We start from the raw sequence: 18,311 nt of genomic DNA, 5'->3' as shown, positions 1-18,311 counted from the left end.
GTTTAATTTTAGTGGGAATATAAAAAGAATTTTGAAGAAAACAAAGGATTGTATCACTTTGATGCAGAGGCCACTGAACACCTGCACCATAAAGGCAATGCCACCCTCCAGAGTCAGGTAAGCTCTTTGATGAGCACAGCTCACCCCTCAGACCTACATGACCATTGGGGTGCCTACTGCTCAGCGCCATGTTCTTGGAAGAATGGAGCCCAAGAACATTAATTTTGCTTCAGAAAAAAAAAATATCTGAGACTCCATTTTTTATCTTTTGGGTCAAGGAGCTGGAACCATGTTTCAACTTAAAGTAGTTTTCATAAAAATATGTTCTTCATATAATTAAAAAGTTTAAATCTAGGAACTAATTAAATTGTGATCAAATCTCATGGTGATTAAAATTTTTACAAGGTGCTGATTTGACATTTTTGAGCTAGAAAATTAATTTTCTGGGTATAAGTTTTTATTATAATTTCTCCATTTAATTATAAGTGTTATTGAAAAGGGAAAACATCCTTATTAATGTATTTTAAATTAATATTTCTTCTAACTATGAAACCCTATGTATTCTGTTAAAAAAACTTAAAACTTTCTTCCTTCCTAGCACATTGTAAGACCAGTATCTGTTTTTTATTATTATTCTAAATTTAAATGTTGCTAAAGATGCTATTTCTAGCATCTGTTAAAATAAAGATTTACATGACTCTTTTAGATGTATTCCATGAAACATAAATTTCACAACGATTTGAAAATAAATTACACTTTTCCCTTCTTGTTGCTGTGATAAAATACCCCAACAAAAGTGGTTCAAGAGAGAAAAGGTTTATTGGGTTCACAGGTTACAGTCCGTCACTGCAGGGGAGCCAAGGTGGTGGGAATTTGAAGCAGTTGGTTACACAGATGCGTCCACAGCAGAGCTCAATGAAGTAATGCACACATTCTTGTGCTCAACCCACTTTCACAGTCTAGGACAAACACCTAAGGAATGATGTCACCTAGGCTGTCTCTTCCCACATCAGTGAACATAAATGAAACAATTTCCTCCAGGCGTGTCCACAGGCTAACCTGACCTAAGAATTCTCATTGAGAGTCTCTCCCAGGGAATTCTAGAGTGTGTCCAGTTGACACTTCAACACCCCTCCCTAAAGTTTGGAAGCACAAGTGTTGTCTTTAAATCCATTCTCATTCTTTCTCTCTCTCTCCCTCCCTCCCACTTCTCTCTTCTTCCTCAAGATAGGGCTAACCTGGGAGTTTCTATGTAACTTGACTTACAACTAACCTCCTACATCTGCCTTCCCAGTGTTGGGTTTACAGATGTGCACCACTATGCTTGCCTTAAATTCTTATATTTCTTTGAATTTCCCCCCACAAAACTTTATTCTAATATAGTATGATATCATGTATGCAGTACTCTTATTTATCCATTAAAATTTTCTATAATAAAACTCTATCATAAATAGGTATTTCACTTTTTTTTTGTCATTACAAAGTTCTAAGTACTGGAAATTTTCCTTTAGGTTGACTACCTATCATTATCATTATACAACTTAAATAATTTTACAAACCATTATGAAGTGTTGGAAGACATTGCTGGCTGGTTAGAGGTCACAGCCTCCTCATGGCCCAACAGCCTATCTCAATAAGCTTGGCAAAACGGAGCTCCCTCCCTCCCTCCAGCAGAACTTCCTGCCTCTAGCTGCCCTTATTTAGAGAATGTCCCTGGGCCTGGAGGACTGACTTTATCTAAAAGCTATCTCTAAAACCAGATGCCTGATTCATCTTTAACTTGACCCTTGGCACAGGTCCCTGCTAAGAAGACTTGTGCTAAGGGCTCTGCTATAGGACCCTACTGCCACACACTAAGCCCTGTGATAGGAGCGAGCTGCTTAATGCAAATTAGGTCCCCAGGCTCCCCAATCCTATATATTCCTTGTACTCTGAAATAAAGTCGAGCTGATTCACTGAAATATGTCTCCTGGAGGGCTGTCTCCATTCATGCTCATGGGCCGCCAAAGCTTTCTTTTGCCCCCTCTGCCTTTTCCCCCTCTTGACCTGGTGGCCATGGCCAACAGGCCAGGGGTGTGTGAGAAAGAGGACCCCTACAATGAAGCCCAAGAATGAATGAAAATGCATTTCTGAATGAAGTGAGTCATGATCAAAGCTTTCCTATGAACTGAGTTAAAAGTATCACTAACATTCAACCATGATGCTGGCTTACATACAATTTTAGCTTTTTTTTTTTCTTTTTTTTTAAGAAATAGAAGACACCAGGTTGGGAATACAGCTTAGCAAGTAAGAGTGGCTGCTGTACAAGTATTGAGGACCTGAGCTCACCCCTAGAACCCAGGTCAAAAGCTGGGGGTGGCTGTATGCCCCTGTAGCTGTAAGAGTGTAGAGTGGGGTTATCAGAAGAATTGCTGGGGATTTCTGGCTGCCAGCCTAATTCCATATCCAGATCTGTCTGTCTCAAGGAAGTAAGACACAGGGTGATAGAGCAGGACACCCAGCATTCTCTCCTGGCCTCTGTGGCACATCCACACTCACACAGACATGTGTACACACCACACACATACACCACAGACACAAACATATATGCATACATACACAAAGAAAATAGAAAAACAAAACCTGAAGTGACAGAAAATATCCTTCCTTTAAGAAATAGAATGGAGATAAAACTAATTTTAATTGAAACAAATAATTCATAATATGATAGTATTAAATAACGGATAGTGAAATAAAAGGAAATCGTATATGTTTTAGTTAGTATCTAGGGGAAAACTCAGGAGTTCAGGGAACATTTTCCCTCTGTTGACAGAAAGATAATCATACTCATTTTTTAAAACTTATTCAAAATGTTTTGATATACATGGAGACTATCAGTGAGCTCTCTCACCTTCTCCTTCTCCTTTCATTCTTCTCTGTCCCACATATGTATGCTGTAAGTACAGATATAAATAACCCCATCTATTTAATAAGTATCGACATATTCTACCTGTTTGACAAAATACTTTATTTGTCCTCCATAGAACACATTATTTAGTGTCCCATGACACTAAATACTTGACTCTGGGGAACCCATTCATCACCCTAAACTGCCAGAATAACTTGGCATCACAAAACAGGATGATTAACTTGGCGTACATTTATTGTGTTTTGCTCTATACTTAGGTTTTGGTTGTTGTCATTATTATTGTCAGGAATTGAACCCAAGACCTTGCCCTTGCTAAAAATGTGCTCTGCCACTGAACTATGTACACCCCTTATTTTTATATGCTTTTAATATTTTTTTCAATGCAGGTAAAATACAGAGAAGAATATGAGAAAAATAAGGGCAAGTCCATGCTTGAGTTTGTTGAGACACCATCATATCAGTCTTCAAAGGAGGCTCAGAAGATGCAGAGTGAGGTAGGGGACGGGGCTTGTTGCTAAAAGTTGATACTTGAAGTTTTCTCATTGGAAAAGAATCAGCCAGTGATGAGTGGGGTCTAGAGACAAGAGCTCTGCTCTGTGGGGCAGGCTTGGGGACCGTGTTCTAGACCCAGCACAGCTCTGCAGAGCAGGCTTGCGGGCTTCTGTTCTAGACCCAACATTGTTCTGCAGGGCAGGCTTGGGGGCCTGTGTTCTAGATCCAACATTGTTCTGCAGGGCAGGCTTGAGGGCCTGTGTTCTAGACCCAACATTGTTCTGCAGGGCAGGCTCACGGGCTTCTGTTCTAGACCCAGCACAGCTCTGCAGGGCAGGCTCAAGGACCCCTGTTCTAGACACAGCTCAGCCCTGCAGGGAGTCTCAAGGACCCCAGCACAGATCTGCAGGACAGGACCTGTGTTCTGATCTAGCCTCTCACTGTCAGAGGTCACTGAATTTGTCTGCACCTTAGTCTACTGATCAACAACTCTAACTGTCAAGCAGATGAGCTCCTCTCTGCTCCCACATCCCATGGGAAAGCCCTGACACTTCTTCAGATTGACCGTGATCAATGCTTTCAAACTGTACCAATGTGAAAATCGAGTATCTAAAACTAGTTGAAAAATGAAGACCTGGTTGGTTTTCTTTCCCTCCTCCCACAATGGTAATAGAACCAACATTTAAATAGTTAAATCCTTATTTTGTGCCTGCCGCCTTGCTAAGAGCCTCACCTACAGCAGCTCATTTAATCTTTAAAGGAAATGGCTTGAGGAGAATGTGATCCGTGCGTTTGTAATGCACTGAAGTAAACTGTCTTAAATAAAGTCACATATCTGGTCAATGTCACCAGTGTTTTAGGACCTGGTCACCATCATGGTACTTCCTTCCTTTGTAAGTTTATTTAACTGACCCCCGACCCCACCCCCAGTAATACTTGAATGTGTTTTGTTCGTTTACTTTGCTTCTAAGAGAAGGCAACACCGCCACAAGCAGCTACTCCTCAGATTATAGTTTCTCTGACCAGATGATCCCTTCGTTTTCTTTCCATTTAGGGTACCAGGCAGTTCTGTCTACAGTCAGCATCCACCCAGTAGTGTCAGGCAGTTGCAACTTAGCGTTACGGTTTTGTTTGCCATCTGCTTTGTTGGGATGCTAGGATCCATCTTTTAGGAAAAAAGCCCCTCAGACAACCTGAGACTAGCTGGGCACACTTGGTTAATTCCTTCTTAAGTCAAAGAGGAGAGAGGCATTATTTATCCTTTCCTGTCATATCTTTTTAAGTCTTTTATTGAATTTGAGAAAGAACTGTCAGTACCTGTGGAGACTAAGTGAGTTGTCTGTTTTAGGTGACTTGGCAGAGCTGGGAAATTTGGTCCAAGTTCAGAAGCCCACAAAAGCCCACCTTAAAGAGGACAGATTATATTGGAATCTCATTTCTCCATTTAGACAACAGTATAGAAAGCAGTTTTAGATATCCTTTATAGTGCATGATTATCTGCCATTATAGAGCCACCTTTTATGTGAGCTAGCAGTGGATTTTTAATGGCTCTCCCCATTTTATAGGAAGTACGTGGCCACTGTTGCAGGCCAGGGAGAGATTTCGACTTTCATGGTTCTCTGCAAGTTTAACAGTGTGTAAAAACTGTTAAACCTGTGTTCACTGAAGGATACAGAGAACAAAGGTCTTTTGTTTTTTACTTAGTTATTTTTTTATGAAAGCAACACCTGGCTGGTGGCTTCAGTCTCATCATTACCATGATCTCACAGCTTCACCACAGCCTCTCCGGAATTTCTTCACAGCGTTTCCATGGCTTCCCCTTAGCCTTCTCCTTGGCCTCCCCTTAACCTTCCCATGGCCTCCCCTTAACCTTCCCATGGACCCCCTACAGTTACCCTGTGGTTCCTCACATCCTCCCTTCCCTGTTGCTCCCCCATAGATTCTCATAGACATCCCAGAGCACCCTGACATCCTCCTCATGCCTCCTAAACTGGTCAGCTCCCTGCCACGCTCTCCTGGCATCCTCAGCCAGAGACAGGGACTCAGGTTGAAACCCCTCTATCATGCTGTTTCTGTGATTATCTTAATTTTTTTGTACCCCAATTACTTAACTTCCCTCTCACCAACACATCATCATCTACCTCATCATTCATAGTTAACATATTTCAAGGCCTTGTTTCTAAATTAGAAACGATAGTAATTTGGAGAGTTGGGATTTTAACGCCTCATCTCTCATGATAGTCTCTTTCATTTTCTTCCCCGTTTGCTCTTTCCCTCCTCCTAGTGCGACAGACAGGTTGTCCCTTTAATTATAGCCACTGATGGTTAGATTCCTCTTTTTCCCTTCCGATTTTTCAGTTCTGCCTGCTCTCAGAAAGGCTTGCTGAGAGTCAGGGCTTCCATTAGGGGAATCTTTTGGGCCAGATTGATATTCTCAAGGCTAGAGAAATAAATATCTAAACATTTTAGATAAAGTGATGTACAAAAACACCTTTGGACATAGAAAGAAAAAGCAGACCTGAAGAGAACCACCATGCTGTCCCAATTTGTTCTGCCTGAAAAAAGAACAATTTTTCATAATTTTTCTTTTGTGTGTGTAGTTATGGTTCTTTAAGTCAAAATGTTTTTAATGCAGCTTCTTGATTGATTTACTGGACATCTATCTGCTCCAGCCTTTTCTCACAACCATGCTTGTTATTGGTTGAGTAACTATGTAACACAAATGCTAAGTGAGGAGGCAACGTGTTTCTCTTCACCTTACTTCTGCTTTGGAGAATATGTTTATTCACACAATTACTTTTCTTTGTAATAGATGCATAATGAAAATAGAAATAGCTTCTCATTTTGCATAAGTAACAGTCTTAGGCACAATTTATTTATTTTATCATTTTATGATGTATTTTGAATAAAATATTTGGTAAATCTGGCCCCTGTTTACTGAATATTTCAGATGAATAGATACTTTGCCATTTGAAGAGGTTATTTTCCTAATAGTAAAACATGGGTTATTAGGATTGGAGAGGTTGATTAGTGGTGAAGAGCACTTGCTGCTCTTGTGGAAGACTCAGTTTCAGCACCCAACACCCATATGACATCTTACAACCATCTAACTCCAGTTCCAGTGAATTCAGTGCTCTCTTCTGGCTGCCATGGTACACATGTATACATGCAGCCAAAACACTCATACACATGAAATAAAAATATATAAATCTTTAAAAATAAAACACAGGTTGTCTTTGATTTTCAAAGGTGTAACTCAAATGCTAGAATTTATATTCATAGCCAAGGATGTCAAAGCAGGCCTGAAAGGCAAGAATTGTTATAGATTTAGCTCCTCCCCAACAGGATCACCATAGGTATCTTCCATTTATTTCTCACGTGAACTCCAGGCCTCATACATGATGAATAAGCGCTTAATCATGGATCATCTCCAGCTGCCGCTGTGAACTCTTAAGGGGGAACCCCTAACATTATGACAAGGTTATCCTCACAGTGTAACTTCATCTGTATGAGAAATCCATAAGTAGTAAAGCAATAGTCTCAGTGCTCAAGTCATGAAGCAACAGTAACACCCATTTCCCATTCATCTGATTGCATTTTAAAATTGGTTCTCCCGGGCTCACAAAAGGCTGCCTCTGAGAAGGATAATGGGATCTTGAGCGTTTATACATTTGGAGAGTTTGAACTGGCTTCTACACCACCAGATTTTCTTCCAGTGGAAGAGCCAAACTTCCTTTTGAGTGAAGCCATCAGATGATCCAGTCAGAAAGCCTGTCTTCTTCTTCCCGTAAAATGGAATGATGTTAATCACATAAGATGTTCAGAACCTTTGCTCAGTGTGAGAAATTGCTTCGTGACTCTGTTCTTCATTGGTAGAATTGTGTTGCTGTGAGCCACATGGCAGCAAGTAAAGGAATAAAAATATGGGTTAATTTAAGTTGTAAGAGCTCATTAGTAACAAGCCTAAGCTATTAGCTGAGCACTTATAAGTCTCTGTGTGGTTATTTGTGAGCTGGCTGGTGGGACAGAGCTGACTGATGGTCCTGATGGAAAAACTCCACCTATATTGTGAAATTGCCCAAACTGAAATTATTACTTTATTGTTAAAAAGACTGCTTAATTTTGGTGTATGAGGTTGTTTTCATTTATTTGCAAGCTTTTTGTAATAAAGTTTATTAAAAAACAGTAAAGAAGATGAGATGGTAGAATTATATGAGAAAACATAGTTTGGTTCTGAGAATGAATGCTTGTTCTCATAGTTTTCTTATACTCACTAGAGTTCCTTACATTGAATATGATATGGTCTTATTTGACAGAAAGTTTACAAAGAAGATTTTGAGAAGGAGATTAAAGGGAGGTCCTCACTGGATTTAGACAAGACTCCTGCATTTCTACATGTGAAGTACATCACCAACCTGATGAGGGAGGTATGGCCTTGTGCGTTTATATTACATGTCACAAAAGAGGAAAATTGGGGAAATGAATCCAGAAACATCTACTTAGCAGTTCTTTACTAATTGCATATTTGTGATGTGAACTCTTTTTTTTTTCTGGCCTTTACTAACAGAGCCTTGCATTTTCTTAACACAGGGATGTATAAGTTAGTATGTCTACTTACTTTTGAAGAAAGAAATTGTCCAGATTTCTGGAAAAACTTGAAAATTATTCTATTTTTGCATTGTGATTCTAGCTCAAAAGCTATGTGGGTAGTGAGTTTTATAGCTTCATAGCAGCTAGTTTTTTACAAATAATATTAAGTAAAAGCTTGATTCTCTCTCATAACCTATATATTTAATTATATATGTGGAATTATATATAATTTTTATATTACATAAGCTGTAACATATATTTATAGTATATATAATATAATATACATGGAAATACACACACACACACACACACACACACACACATATATATATATTTATAAAATTTTTTTATTTAGGGAGATGTGAATGTATGCAGTGCCCCACTACCACAGATTATGCAGATGAGTTTTCCACATTTGGGGGAATTTCAGGGATCAGCACATTAGTGCATAGGCTAAGCATTGTCCTGAGAAACCCACTTTCTATTTCTTTTCCTGTTTTTTTTTTCTGTTTGTTTGTTTGTTTGTTTGTTTTTGTTGTTGTTGTTTTCTGAGACAGGGTTTTTCTGTGTCACAGCTGCTCTGGCTGTCCTGTAACTAACTTTTTAGATCAAACTGGCCTTGAACTCACAGAGATCTGCCTGCCTTTCCCTTCCTGAGTGCTGGGATTAAAGGAATTTGCTACCATGCCCGGCTCAGAAAACCAATTTTTTGAAAGCTTGATTCTCTTAAATTTAGTTATCATAAAACATATTCTACAACCAGTTTTAATTAGAAAAATTTAATCTTAACTTTTAATTATGTGTTCTCCCATGAGTGCAGTGTCTGTAGGGGCCAGAAGAGGGCTTCAGGTCGCCTGGAACTGAAGGTGTGATACACCCAAACTGGGAACCTGAGTCAGGTCCTCTGGAAGAACAATTCATGCTCTTAACTCCCGAGCCAGTTCTCCAGCTCTTTGGGTAGTTTCCCTGCAGCATCATGACATTTGATATCAGAAATGAGGGACTCACTTGGGAAAGTCTGAATAGAGGATTTATTCAAAAGTTCTCTCTCTTCTATGTGGGGAAAATTACAGAGTTAGCACACAGCACAGAAGAACTCATTGCTGTGTTTTGCTTTTATCTTCTTTGAATTTTTCTTGAAATCTTAATTAAAATTTGGCTCAGAAGTAAAGTATTAAATTTGTTGAATATTAAATTTCTTAACTTTAATAAATCAAGACATACTTGTACATCAACACTTTGAAAAAAATTAATCCATTTCCTCCAAGTGGCTCAAAGCTAACTGAGAGCTCTTCTAATTCTACTGTGATATGCTCATCTAAATGATTATATGTTAATGCAATCTAGAATGTAATGTATAAGTAGAATACAAAAAGAAAAGTGAAGTCCCATCTTATTCTAAATTTTTGAATCAAAGAAATGATTCCTCTGGAAGAAATGTCTTAAGCCAGTGGAATGAATTGAAGCATGATTTCCATTTGGAGGCATCTCGTTGTCAACTTTTAATAAGCAAATGATAGCTGGCCTTTGCCATTAAAGTGGCATCAGAAATTACCGGGATTCTTTAGAACAGCTTATAACATCTATATGGATTCGCTTGTACTTTTTTTTTTTTGTCACTTCTTATTCATGTAAATTTTCTTGAAACTGAGAACAAATAAATGAGTGTCCTGTTACTGCTCTACATTTTGAAACTATACTCTTTGTATGCATATTAAAGCTGGATCTTCCAATCATTTGCATACAGATGACAAAGTGAGATTAGTCCTTTCCTTCTCTTCTTTTCTTCTTTCTTAATGGGGAAAAATATTGCCCTAATTCTTTCAAAGGAAGTATGCAGAACAATAATGCTATAACTAAAACATAGCAAGATTCAGTTGATAACATTTTGGACTTAGGGGCCTGAATGTCTGAACTGGGCAGGAAAAGGCCCAGAAAACTATTCACTGGGTTGAGCAGCTTGGGATTATTGTAACAAAATATGGTAGACTGAGTGGTTTCAAGTTAGACATTTCTCCTGACTCTGAAAACCAAGCCCCAAATCAAGGTGCTGGTGGATTTGGCTCTGGGTGAGACTCCTGCTCTTGCTTGCTGAGGGCTTTCTGACAGTTGTCACTACAGCAGAGGAACAAGGGAACTCTGGCCTCTGTTTCTACGGAACTTTCAATCTCATCATAGGACCTACCCTGTGACATCCTCGGAACCTAACTACTTCCCAAAGGAGCTAGGGCTTCAACGCGTGGATTTTAGAAGGGACACAAGTATGTCGTTCATAACGGCTGATCTTTCCCTTAGTTACATAGAAATATCTAATGGAAAAAGCCACTTGGTTACTTAATACAATTGTAAATTTCTCCATATAAGCCCTTAATTGTAAATGTATTCTATGCTCCGTTCTTTATGATTTTATATTGCTGTGTAGAGTCTCCAAATTATCACTTTTTTATTCTAAAATGTATGTTTTATGTAAGGCCTTTGGCTGTTCCAATATTTTGCCTGATTTTCCTTCATTGCCTTTTGGCGTTAATAGGACATTTATTTTATTTCCTTTTGTCCAGATGGAAATGGAGACTGAGTTACTCAAAGGGCCTCCTAAAGGTCACATGACCAAATTATTAGAAAGTCTGACTTTTATCAAGGTCATTTGACTGAGGGCTATTTCCAAAATCACAGGCAGGCTTGACAAAGTCCTCTAAAGCTATTGTTTGATCAGAAATCAAGCTAATTTAATGATTTGGAATTGGGGAGGGCATGTGCCATGACAGGAACCCCAGAATTAACTGCAACCTTTTTTTTTTTTTTTTTTTTTGGTTTTTTCGAGACAGGGTTTCTCTGTGTAGCTTTGCGCCTTTCCTGGAACTCACTTGGTAGCCCAGGCTGGCCTCAAACTCACAGAGATCCGCCTGCTTCTGCCTCCCGAGTGCTGGGATTAAAGGCGTGCGCCACCACCGCCTGCAACCTGATTTCTTATCATTAAAGGGAATTATTTTTATTTAGCAAAATATTCATAAAATGAAACTTGGTTTGATGGAATAAGATATTATTTTATAATGGAAGTAAATAAGGAAATAAGAAACTTGTCAATAGAAAATAATTTATATACAAGAGTCTGTAAAACAGCTGTGACTACTTGGGATGTAGCTCAGTTGGCAGAGTGCTTGTCTAGCACGCACAAAGCCCTGGGTTCCATTCCAGCACCACATAAAATGGGTGTGGTAGTCTATACCTATAATCCTAGCATTCAGAAGGCAGGGGAGAAATATCAGAACTTCAAGGTCATATTTGTCTATGTCGAGATTTCTAGGCCAACCTGGCCTGTATGAGACTCTATCTAAAAAAAAAAAATGAAAAAAAGTGATATTAAGACAGACATTCAAAATCTATGTTAACAATTTTCAGGAAATTATTTGATATTTTTTAAAAAACAATTCTTTGAATAAAATACCTAAAAATACCTCTGACTACTGCAACCTTTGGCTTTGTAATTCTTTTCCAGTAAGTTCTTTTAGAAATTCACATTAAATAGATATTTTCAAAATCACTTCAAATAAAGAAGCCTATTTATTCTTAAGATTTTCTCCAACACTTAAAGGGAAGATATCTTTTTAAAGAAGTTCAGTATGATGCCAAAAGATATTGGAAGAAAGGACGAAGCCCTGGTAAAAGTGGATGCCACTTTGAGTTTGATAGAGGAGAAAATTAAACGTCAATGGGAAAAGGCAAGAATTTTCAGCATCTAATTTTTTCCTTCCTAGCAATATTTTCTCCTGTCTGTGGTCTCTAGAAGACATGTAAACTGGCATATGAGTTAAAGTAATTGCAGAGATATCTTCAAATGAAATATTCTATTCTTGTCTTATAGAAAGAATATAAAAAAGACTTGGAAAATGAGATAAAAGGGAAAGGAATGGAACTTAGTTCAGAAGTCCTTGATATTCAGAGAGCAAAGCGAGCATCTGAAATGGCCAGCGAGGTGAGTAGGTTTTTTTTTTAGCAGCTCAGAATGAGAACATTTTCAGCTTCTTTCCCTACCAATACAGCTTTCTCAATGGTTCTACATGACACAAGTTATGTATGTAGATGATAATAAACAGCCATGTCATAGTAAGACTTTCCCCAGGAAGCAAATTAAAGGTAATTTCATCCTCACCATCTTTCTATATGCAGTAGGTGCAGAAAATGGTCATTTTAGAGAAATTTGTCTCATAGGCAAAATAGTCCTATGAGATTTGACCTGGTTATTTAAAAGCAAGTAAAGGCACACAATGAGACAGGTGTGGCCTCATGTTCTGGCATCAGCTGCAATTGAATGGCTTGTGCTGTCTTGCTTTTTAAGCAATACACATTTCTAGTCTTCAACTGGTTGCTAAAGAGTTAAACCTCTGTATGGAGTGAAAGTAGTTGCTTCTCATTTCATATGAACTTTATAAGAAGAAATGAAATGTCCAAGAAGTAGTTTCAGTCTCTTATTCCTTATATTATTATGACGTTGGTATCATATAGTGGCTTTGTGAGACTCTTTGTGGTTAGAAAGCTTCACATGAACCCGAGAATCTTACTTCAGGCACCCGGCACACACATGGCCTCTGGCACCTGGTTAGAGACCTGGCCTCCTCTGCTTTGGCCCCACCCACTCTGACCTAAGAACCCTGCTACAGGTACATGACCATACTGTCCAGGACCAACACCTGGTAAGAAACCCGGCTTCTCCTGCTTCAGGACTGTCCACTCTGATTCAATTCCCCAATCAAAAGCCACAGACGAAGCCACTGAATTAGAAAATAGTGTCTACCTTTTTGTTGTCTACAAGAAATAAACATCACTTTTTTGACTAGACATTACCTTAGAGTGAAAGACGGGGAAAAAAATAATCTAAGCAAATGGGACCAGGAAACAAGCAGGCAGAGCTGTTCTGAATTAACACAAAGGACTTCAAACCAAAACAAATCGAAGAGACAAAGAAGACCACTTCATTCCAATCCACCAAGAGGACATTATGATTCTAACACAAGTCCACCAAAGTTGGCTGCACCCAATTTCATAAAACAAACACTACTAGGCATTAAGTCACAGATTAACCCCAACATAGTTACAGTAGTGACTTCAAGATCGACTTTCACCAATGGTCAGAATATAATCAGAGAAACAGTGGAGCTAAATGTCATCATAGGCCAAATGAACCTGATAGATATTTACAGAACATTTTACTCAAACACTACAGAATACACATTTTTTTTTTTGGTCAGTATACCACAGAAGTTTCTCTAAAAAAGACAATATATTAGTACACAGAGCAAATTTAAGAAAATTGAGATAACTTCATACATTCAATCTGACTGCAATCAAGTAAATCTTTGTTAATAAAAATAACAGAAAATAAATAACAGAGAAACACCAGAAGACGTACAAACTCATGGGGATGAAACTACTCAATTGTCAAGTATTTGAACTTTTGAGGAAATTAAGGAAGAAATAGAAAAAGTCTTGGAATTAAATAAAAATGAAAACATAACTTACTAAAATCTCTGGGATAAAATGAAAAAATCTTAAAAGGAAATGTATTGCTCTGAGTGCTTACATTAAAAACGAGATGGACTTCAAACAGATAATTTAATAATGCACTCAAAAGTTTTGGAAAAACAAGAACAACCCAAACTGAAAGAAGTAGAAGGGAAAAATAATTGAAACCAGGGCAGAAATTAAAGAACTAGAGACAAATATGCAAACAAGACAATATGAAGAACCAATGACATGAGAAGTTGGTTCTTTGAAAAGATAAATGAGATTGACAAACCCTAGCCAAATTAACTAAGAGAAAGAGAAGATCCAAATTAATACAATTAGAGATGATAGGGAGACATCACAACAAACTGAACATAGGCACACATGAAAAATATCGTTCACCATGACCACATTAGCTTTATCCCAAAGATACAGGAATGGTTTAACGTATGCAAATTGATAAATGTAATAAAACTTGTAAATGGACTTAAAGACAAAATATACGATCATCTTAGCAGATAGAGAAAATTCTTTTTGACAAAACGTCCCTTCATAATAAAAGCCCTGGAGACAACAGGATTGGAGAGAACATACCTCAACATAACAAAGCTTGCTATGTATGTCAAACCCATAGCATTTTTGCTAAATGGAGAAAACTTCAAAACAATTCCATTAAAATCAGGAACAAGACAGAGCTGGCCATTATCTCCTGTCTAGTTCAATACAGTGCTTGAAGTTTGGCTAGAGCACTAAGATAAGAGCAGGAAATAAAAGGGATGCACATAGGTAAAGAAGTCAAAATGTTCTTGATTGCATTCTTCACAGAAATTGATAAAACAGTTTTGAAATCCATATGGAAACAGGAAAGACTACTAGTAGCCTGAGCAATCTTCTTTAGTTGTGATAATGTGGCCAGTCTACATTGAGGGGTCAATCTTATTATTGCTTGCCAATTATATCTGGAGAGTTTACTTTAAACTTAAAATGGTAGGATCCAGGTGAAAATTGAGTGGTAAGATGGTAGTAGGATCAGCAACAAAACAGTCTTTGTTAAAAAAAAAAAGGACTGAAGTGGCCATCTAGAAACAGAGACTAGAGAAAGCCATCTTTCTATTCCTAAGTCCCACTAATGATGGGTTCTGTGTTTGCTGCCTCATTTTCCTCACTGTGGATCTCCCGTGGAGCAATGCTTACCCTTGTTTCACAGACAAGAAGGCATTACAGGGATCATCTGTAACATTTATGGCTCAGCTTCTGAGTGCTCTGGCCTCATTCTCAGTCTACTCCCTATAGCATGAACCCATCTGCATCCCTTTGTCTGTCTCCCAGTGTCCAGGACAGCACTCCATGAAGATTATCACTCAACAGTTGCCCTTTTAATAGTGTAAGAACATCTCTGGTGAGAACAGTGGTTCTAATTGTGTATACTCCCCAAATTACTTAGTTCTGTGTGATCATGCATAGTAGTAAACATTCCTTTCTCTTAGACATTGGTTATTTACCTTTTTTCTTAAGTGTGTGTGTGTGTGTGTGTGTGTGTGTGTGTGTGTGTGTGTGTTGTGTCCATTCATGTATGTGTTTGCACAGGTATGTGATATGTGGCCAAAGGTTGATATTGAGTATCTTTTATGATTGCTCCCTACTTTATTAACTGAGGGTCTCTGCTGAACCCAGAGTTTTCTGATTTGTCTAGTCTAGTCTACATGGCTTCTGAGGGATCTAAACTCTAATCTTAATGCTTGTATAGTAAGTGCTTTATCCACTGAGCCATCTCACAGCGCTCTTTTGGTCTTTTAAAAATGTTTAGTTTTTTTTTTTTAAATCATTAACTACAAGTATATGTTGTCTACAGAGTGGCTAAATTGTGCTGAACATTGCTTTTATAGAAAGAATACAAAAAGGACCTGGAGTCAGAAATTAAAGGGAAGGGAATGCAAATTGACACCAATACACTTGAAATACAGCGTGCCAAGAAAGCTGCCAAGATAGCCAGTGAGGTGAGTGGGGAGGGTCAGACATACTTCCGGAAACTCCTATTTTTGTCCTCAACAATCATATCAGCAGCTAGAGTAGTGCATGGAATCTCTCAAAGCTTTGTGGGCTGGTTTGACAGTTTGGAATGGAAATCATGTCAAATCATGATGTTGATTTGAAAATGTATAGTTTCCACTTTGCTCGTAGACTTTAAATACATCAAAGGAAGCTTAGAAAGAGACATTTTCATGGAATACACACAGATACATGCACACAGGGGCACACACCTTGACATATTTTATTCCTGCGTTACAACACATTTCATATTAGTCTAGGGTATGATAAATACTTTTGTAGTGTGTTTCTATAGTATAGTTCATATTCTGCTTAGCGTATTTGTGTTTCCAATGTTTTGAGGAAAACATAGAAACCACATGTTGAGATTTTAATGTGAGTACAATCTTTGTTTCTATGTGATTGTGTGTTTAGAAGACATCCTTTGTTCATTTTATATCTGCACTTGAGATTTTTAGATTCAGCTTTTGGATTAAGAGATGATATGTCTTGAATGACCATGTGCCACTTTCTTTTCATGCAATATATATGAAGATGTGAACATAACAAAACTGTAGGAGTCAGACCATATATACATTTTCTAGGGAGATATCCGGGATTGTGTTCCATGCTTCCTGAATCTCCTCAGTGATTCTGAGAGTACAAACAAGTCATTCGAATTTGATAGTGTTTAGGATAAGGCAGTTATATAAGAGTACTATAGAAAGCGGGGGTGCAGATTAAGGAGGATGACTTGCTATTCTCAAAGTTTGGTAGTGAGTCTTCACTAGGGCTACTCTGAGAGCTACCATGACTCTCACAGCATAATTGGTCATTTTTAGAAGTTTGTTGTAGACTTTCAGATCTGTATGTATGATATATAGACAAACATGATCTTGTATATACAGAGACTTAGGTAAACCTTAAATGCAGTTATGCTGTATAATTTCCTTTCTTTTGTTTTCATTTACTGTTGTGGATTCTTTTTCATTACTTCATATAGTTGCCTAAGTCTTTTAGAAAAATTATATGTTTTATAATGTGGATGTGGATATGAAGCCACTGAAATTACTGTTGTCCATGTGTGTAAGATCTCAACATGTTACGCCAAGATAAGAACTCCCTGCCTCTTCTTATCTCTTCTGCCTCTTCAAATGGTATTAGACAAGCCTTAGATGTCACCTTGATTCCACTCATCAATTACACCTTGGGACACTATTGTAAATCCATTTACATTTCCCTGCCCCAGACTAAGGTACCATATCCATTATCAGAACTGATGCTGTCATGAGGGAGCTATGTCAGAAACACAGACAGACATACTTGTGTCTTTCTACAATGTCAACATATATTGAATAACACCAAAATTCATAAGGTTTAGCAGTTTTAATTACATTAACTTGTAATAAAACCCACCCACCTTGGTAGCATGGACAAAGTAAATGGAAGTTCTTTATTCTGATTAATTACTGTTCTGTCTTAGTTACTGTTAACTCTTATACATCTCTCTCTCTCTCTCTCTCTCTCTCTCTCTCTCTCTCTCTCTCTCACACACACACACACACACACACACACCCATATATACATACACACACATATACTTGGTTACAGAATGAATAGAAGTAAAAGCAGAATTCAAAGTTCAAGAGGTTTTAGAAGTGGGCTAAAAAATGTCTGTGTAGATAAAAAATGAACTAGATCAGCATGGAGAAGGAGCTGCTGGTGGAGTTGAAACCAGATTTGAGAGCAAAGCTGCAGAAACCAGAGGTGTAAAGACAAAACTGGGTCCCGAGTGGAAAATGGGTCAGGAGCAAGGAACAGATGGGCTTCACGGAACAGACCTGGTCAGGTCCAGATCGGGAAGGTATGAATAGGATGATGAGTAAGCAGTTGGGTAGCTGTGTCAAGCAGTGGGGGTCTGAGCCAGGTCAGGGAGTCCTTGATCTTCCATCATCGACACACATCAGGTAGGAAATTACAGGCTTTCTGGGGCCATTCCACCACAGTGTTAGTTATCCATCATTTATGAAGGCCAGGTGAGAGCATTACACTTTTGCTCAATGTGGTGTGCCCCATAAATTCTTGAGTTTCCCTGGTATAATTTTAGCACACACATGTGCCTTTAATTTAAATTCTTCCTAATAAACTTGTAGGCTGGCTCCCTTTTTAGCCTCAGGAATGAGCCATTAATCAGGGTGTGCTAGAGGAGTGATGTCTGATAGATGGTGTATTTTGGGGTCCACCAGGGGGCCACAGTCAACACTTAGTCAGAGACTTCTATTATGGAATGTGAAGGCAAGGCAGAGCCCAAAAAGCCAGTATTATATGATATGGAGTGGCTTAGAGTAGGGCACAGCATGATTTCAACAGTTGTAGTGAGTTCTTAGCCCAGATTCTGCCTCAGTTCTCTCTCTCTCTCTCTCTCTCTCTCTCTCTCTCTCTCTCTCTCTCTCTCTCTCTCTCTCTCTCTGTTTTTTTCGAGACAGGGTTTCCTCTGTGTAATTTTGGTGCCTGTTCTGGATCTCGCTCTGTAGACCAGGCTGGCCTCGAACTCACAAAGATCCGCCTGGTTCTGCCTCCTGAGTGCTGGGATTAAAGGCATGCACCACCACTGCCTCTCCAGTTCTTGCTCTCTTAATGTGCATTTTTTTTCATCACAACAGCCATACTTTTATGAATTTTTCTTATTCTTATTTAGAGGCTGCATCCAGTATTAGTTCAATTTAGCAGACTAGAGGTATTACAATGGGGGTGGGATTCAGGGCTAGAAAAAGGAGCTTATGAAATTATT

General features: G+C 38.4%; 1 protein-coding gene across 3 annotated transcripts in view; it reads left to right on the top strand.

Annotated features, from left to right (window-relative positions):
- Nebl (nebulette) overlaps positions 1-18,311 on the top strand; it is a 359,628-nt gene that overhangs the window by 291,923 nt on the left and 49,394 nt on the right. For 2 of the 3 annotated variants that reach the window (XM_059263624.1, XM_059263623.1), the window contains 5 exons: positions 13-117; positions 3,295-3,402; positions 7,717-7,827; positions 11,853-11,963; positions 15,379-15,489. The exons of the other annotated variant lie outside the window; for it this stretch is intronic. In XM_059263624.1, coding sequence (XP_059119607.1) covers positions 13-117; positions 3,295-3,402; positions 7,717-7,827; positions 11,853-11,963; positions 15,379-15,489 — 546 coding nt within the window. The remainder of the gene's footprint in view (positions 1-12; positions 118-3,294; positions 3,403-7,716; positions 7,828-11,852; positions 11,964-15,378; positions 15,490-18,311) is intronic. 3 annotated transcript variants of the gene reach the window in all.

The sequence above is a fragment of the Peromyscus eremicus genome, chromosome 5 (assembly GCF_949786415.1).
Source record: "Peromyscus eremicus chromosome 5, PerEre_H2_v1, whole genome shotgun sequence".
Lineage (NCBI taxonomy): Eukaryota > Metazoa > Chordata > Mammalia > Rodentia > Cricetidae > Peromyscus > Peromyscus eremicus.
Note: the sequence above shows the minus strand (reverse complement) of the source record. Positions and strands in the feature narration are given on the sequence as shown.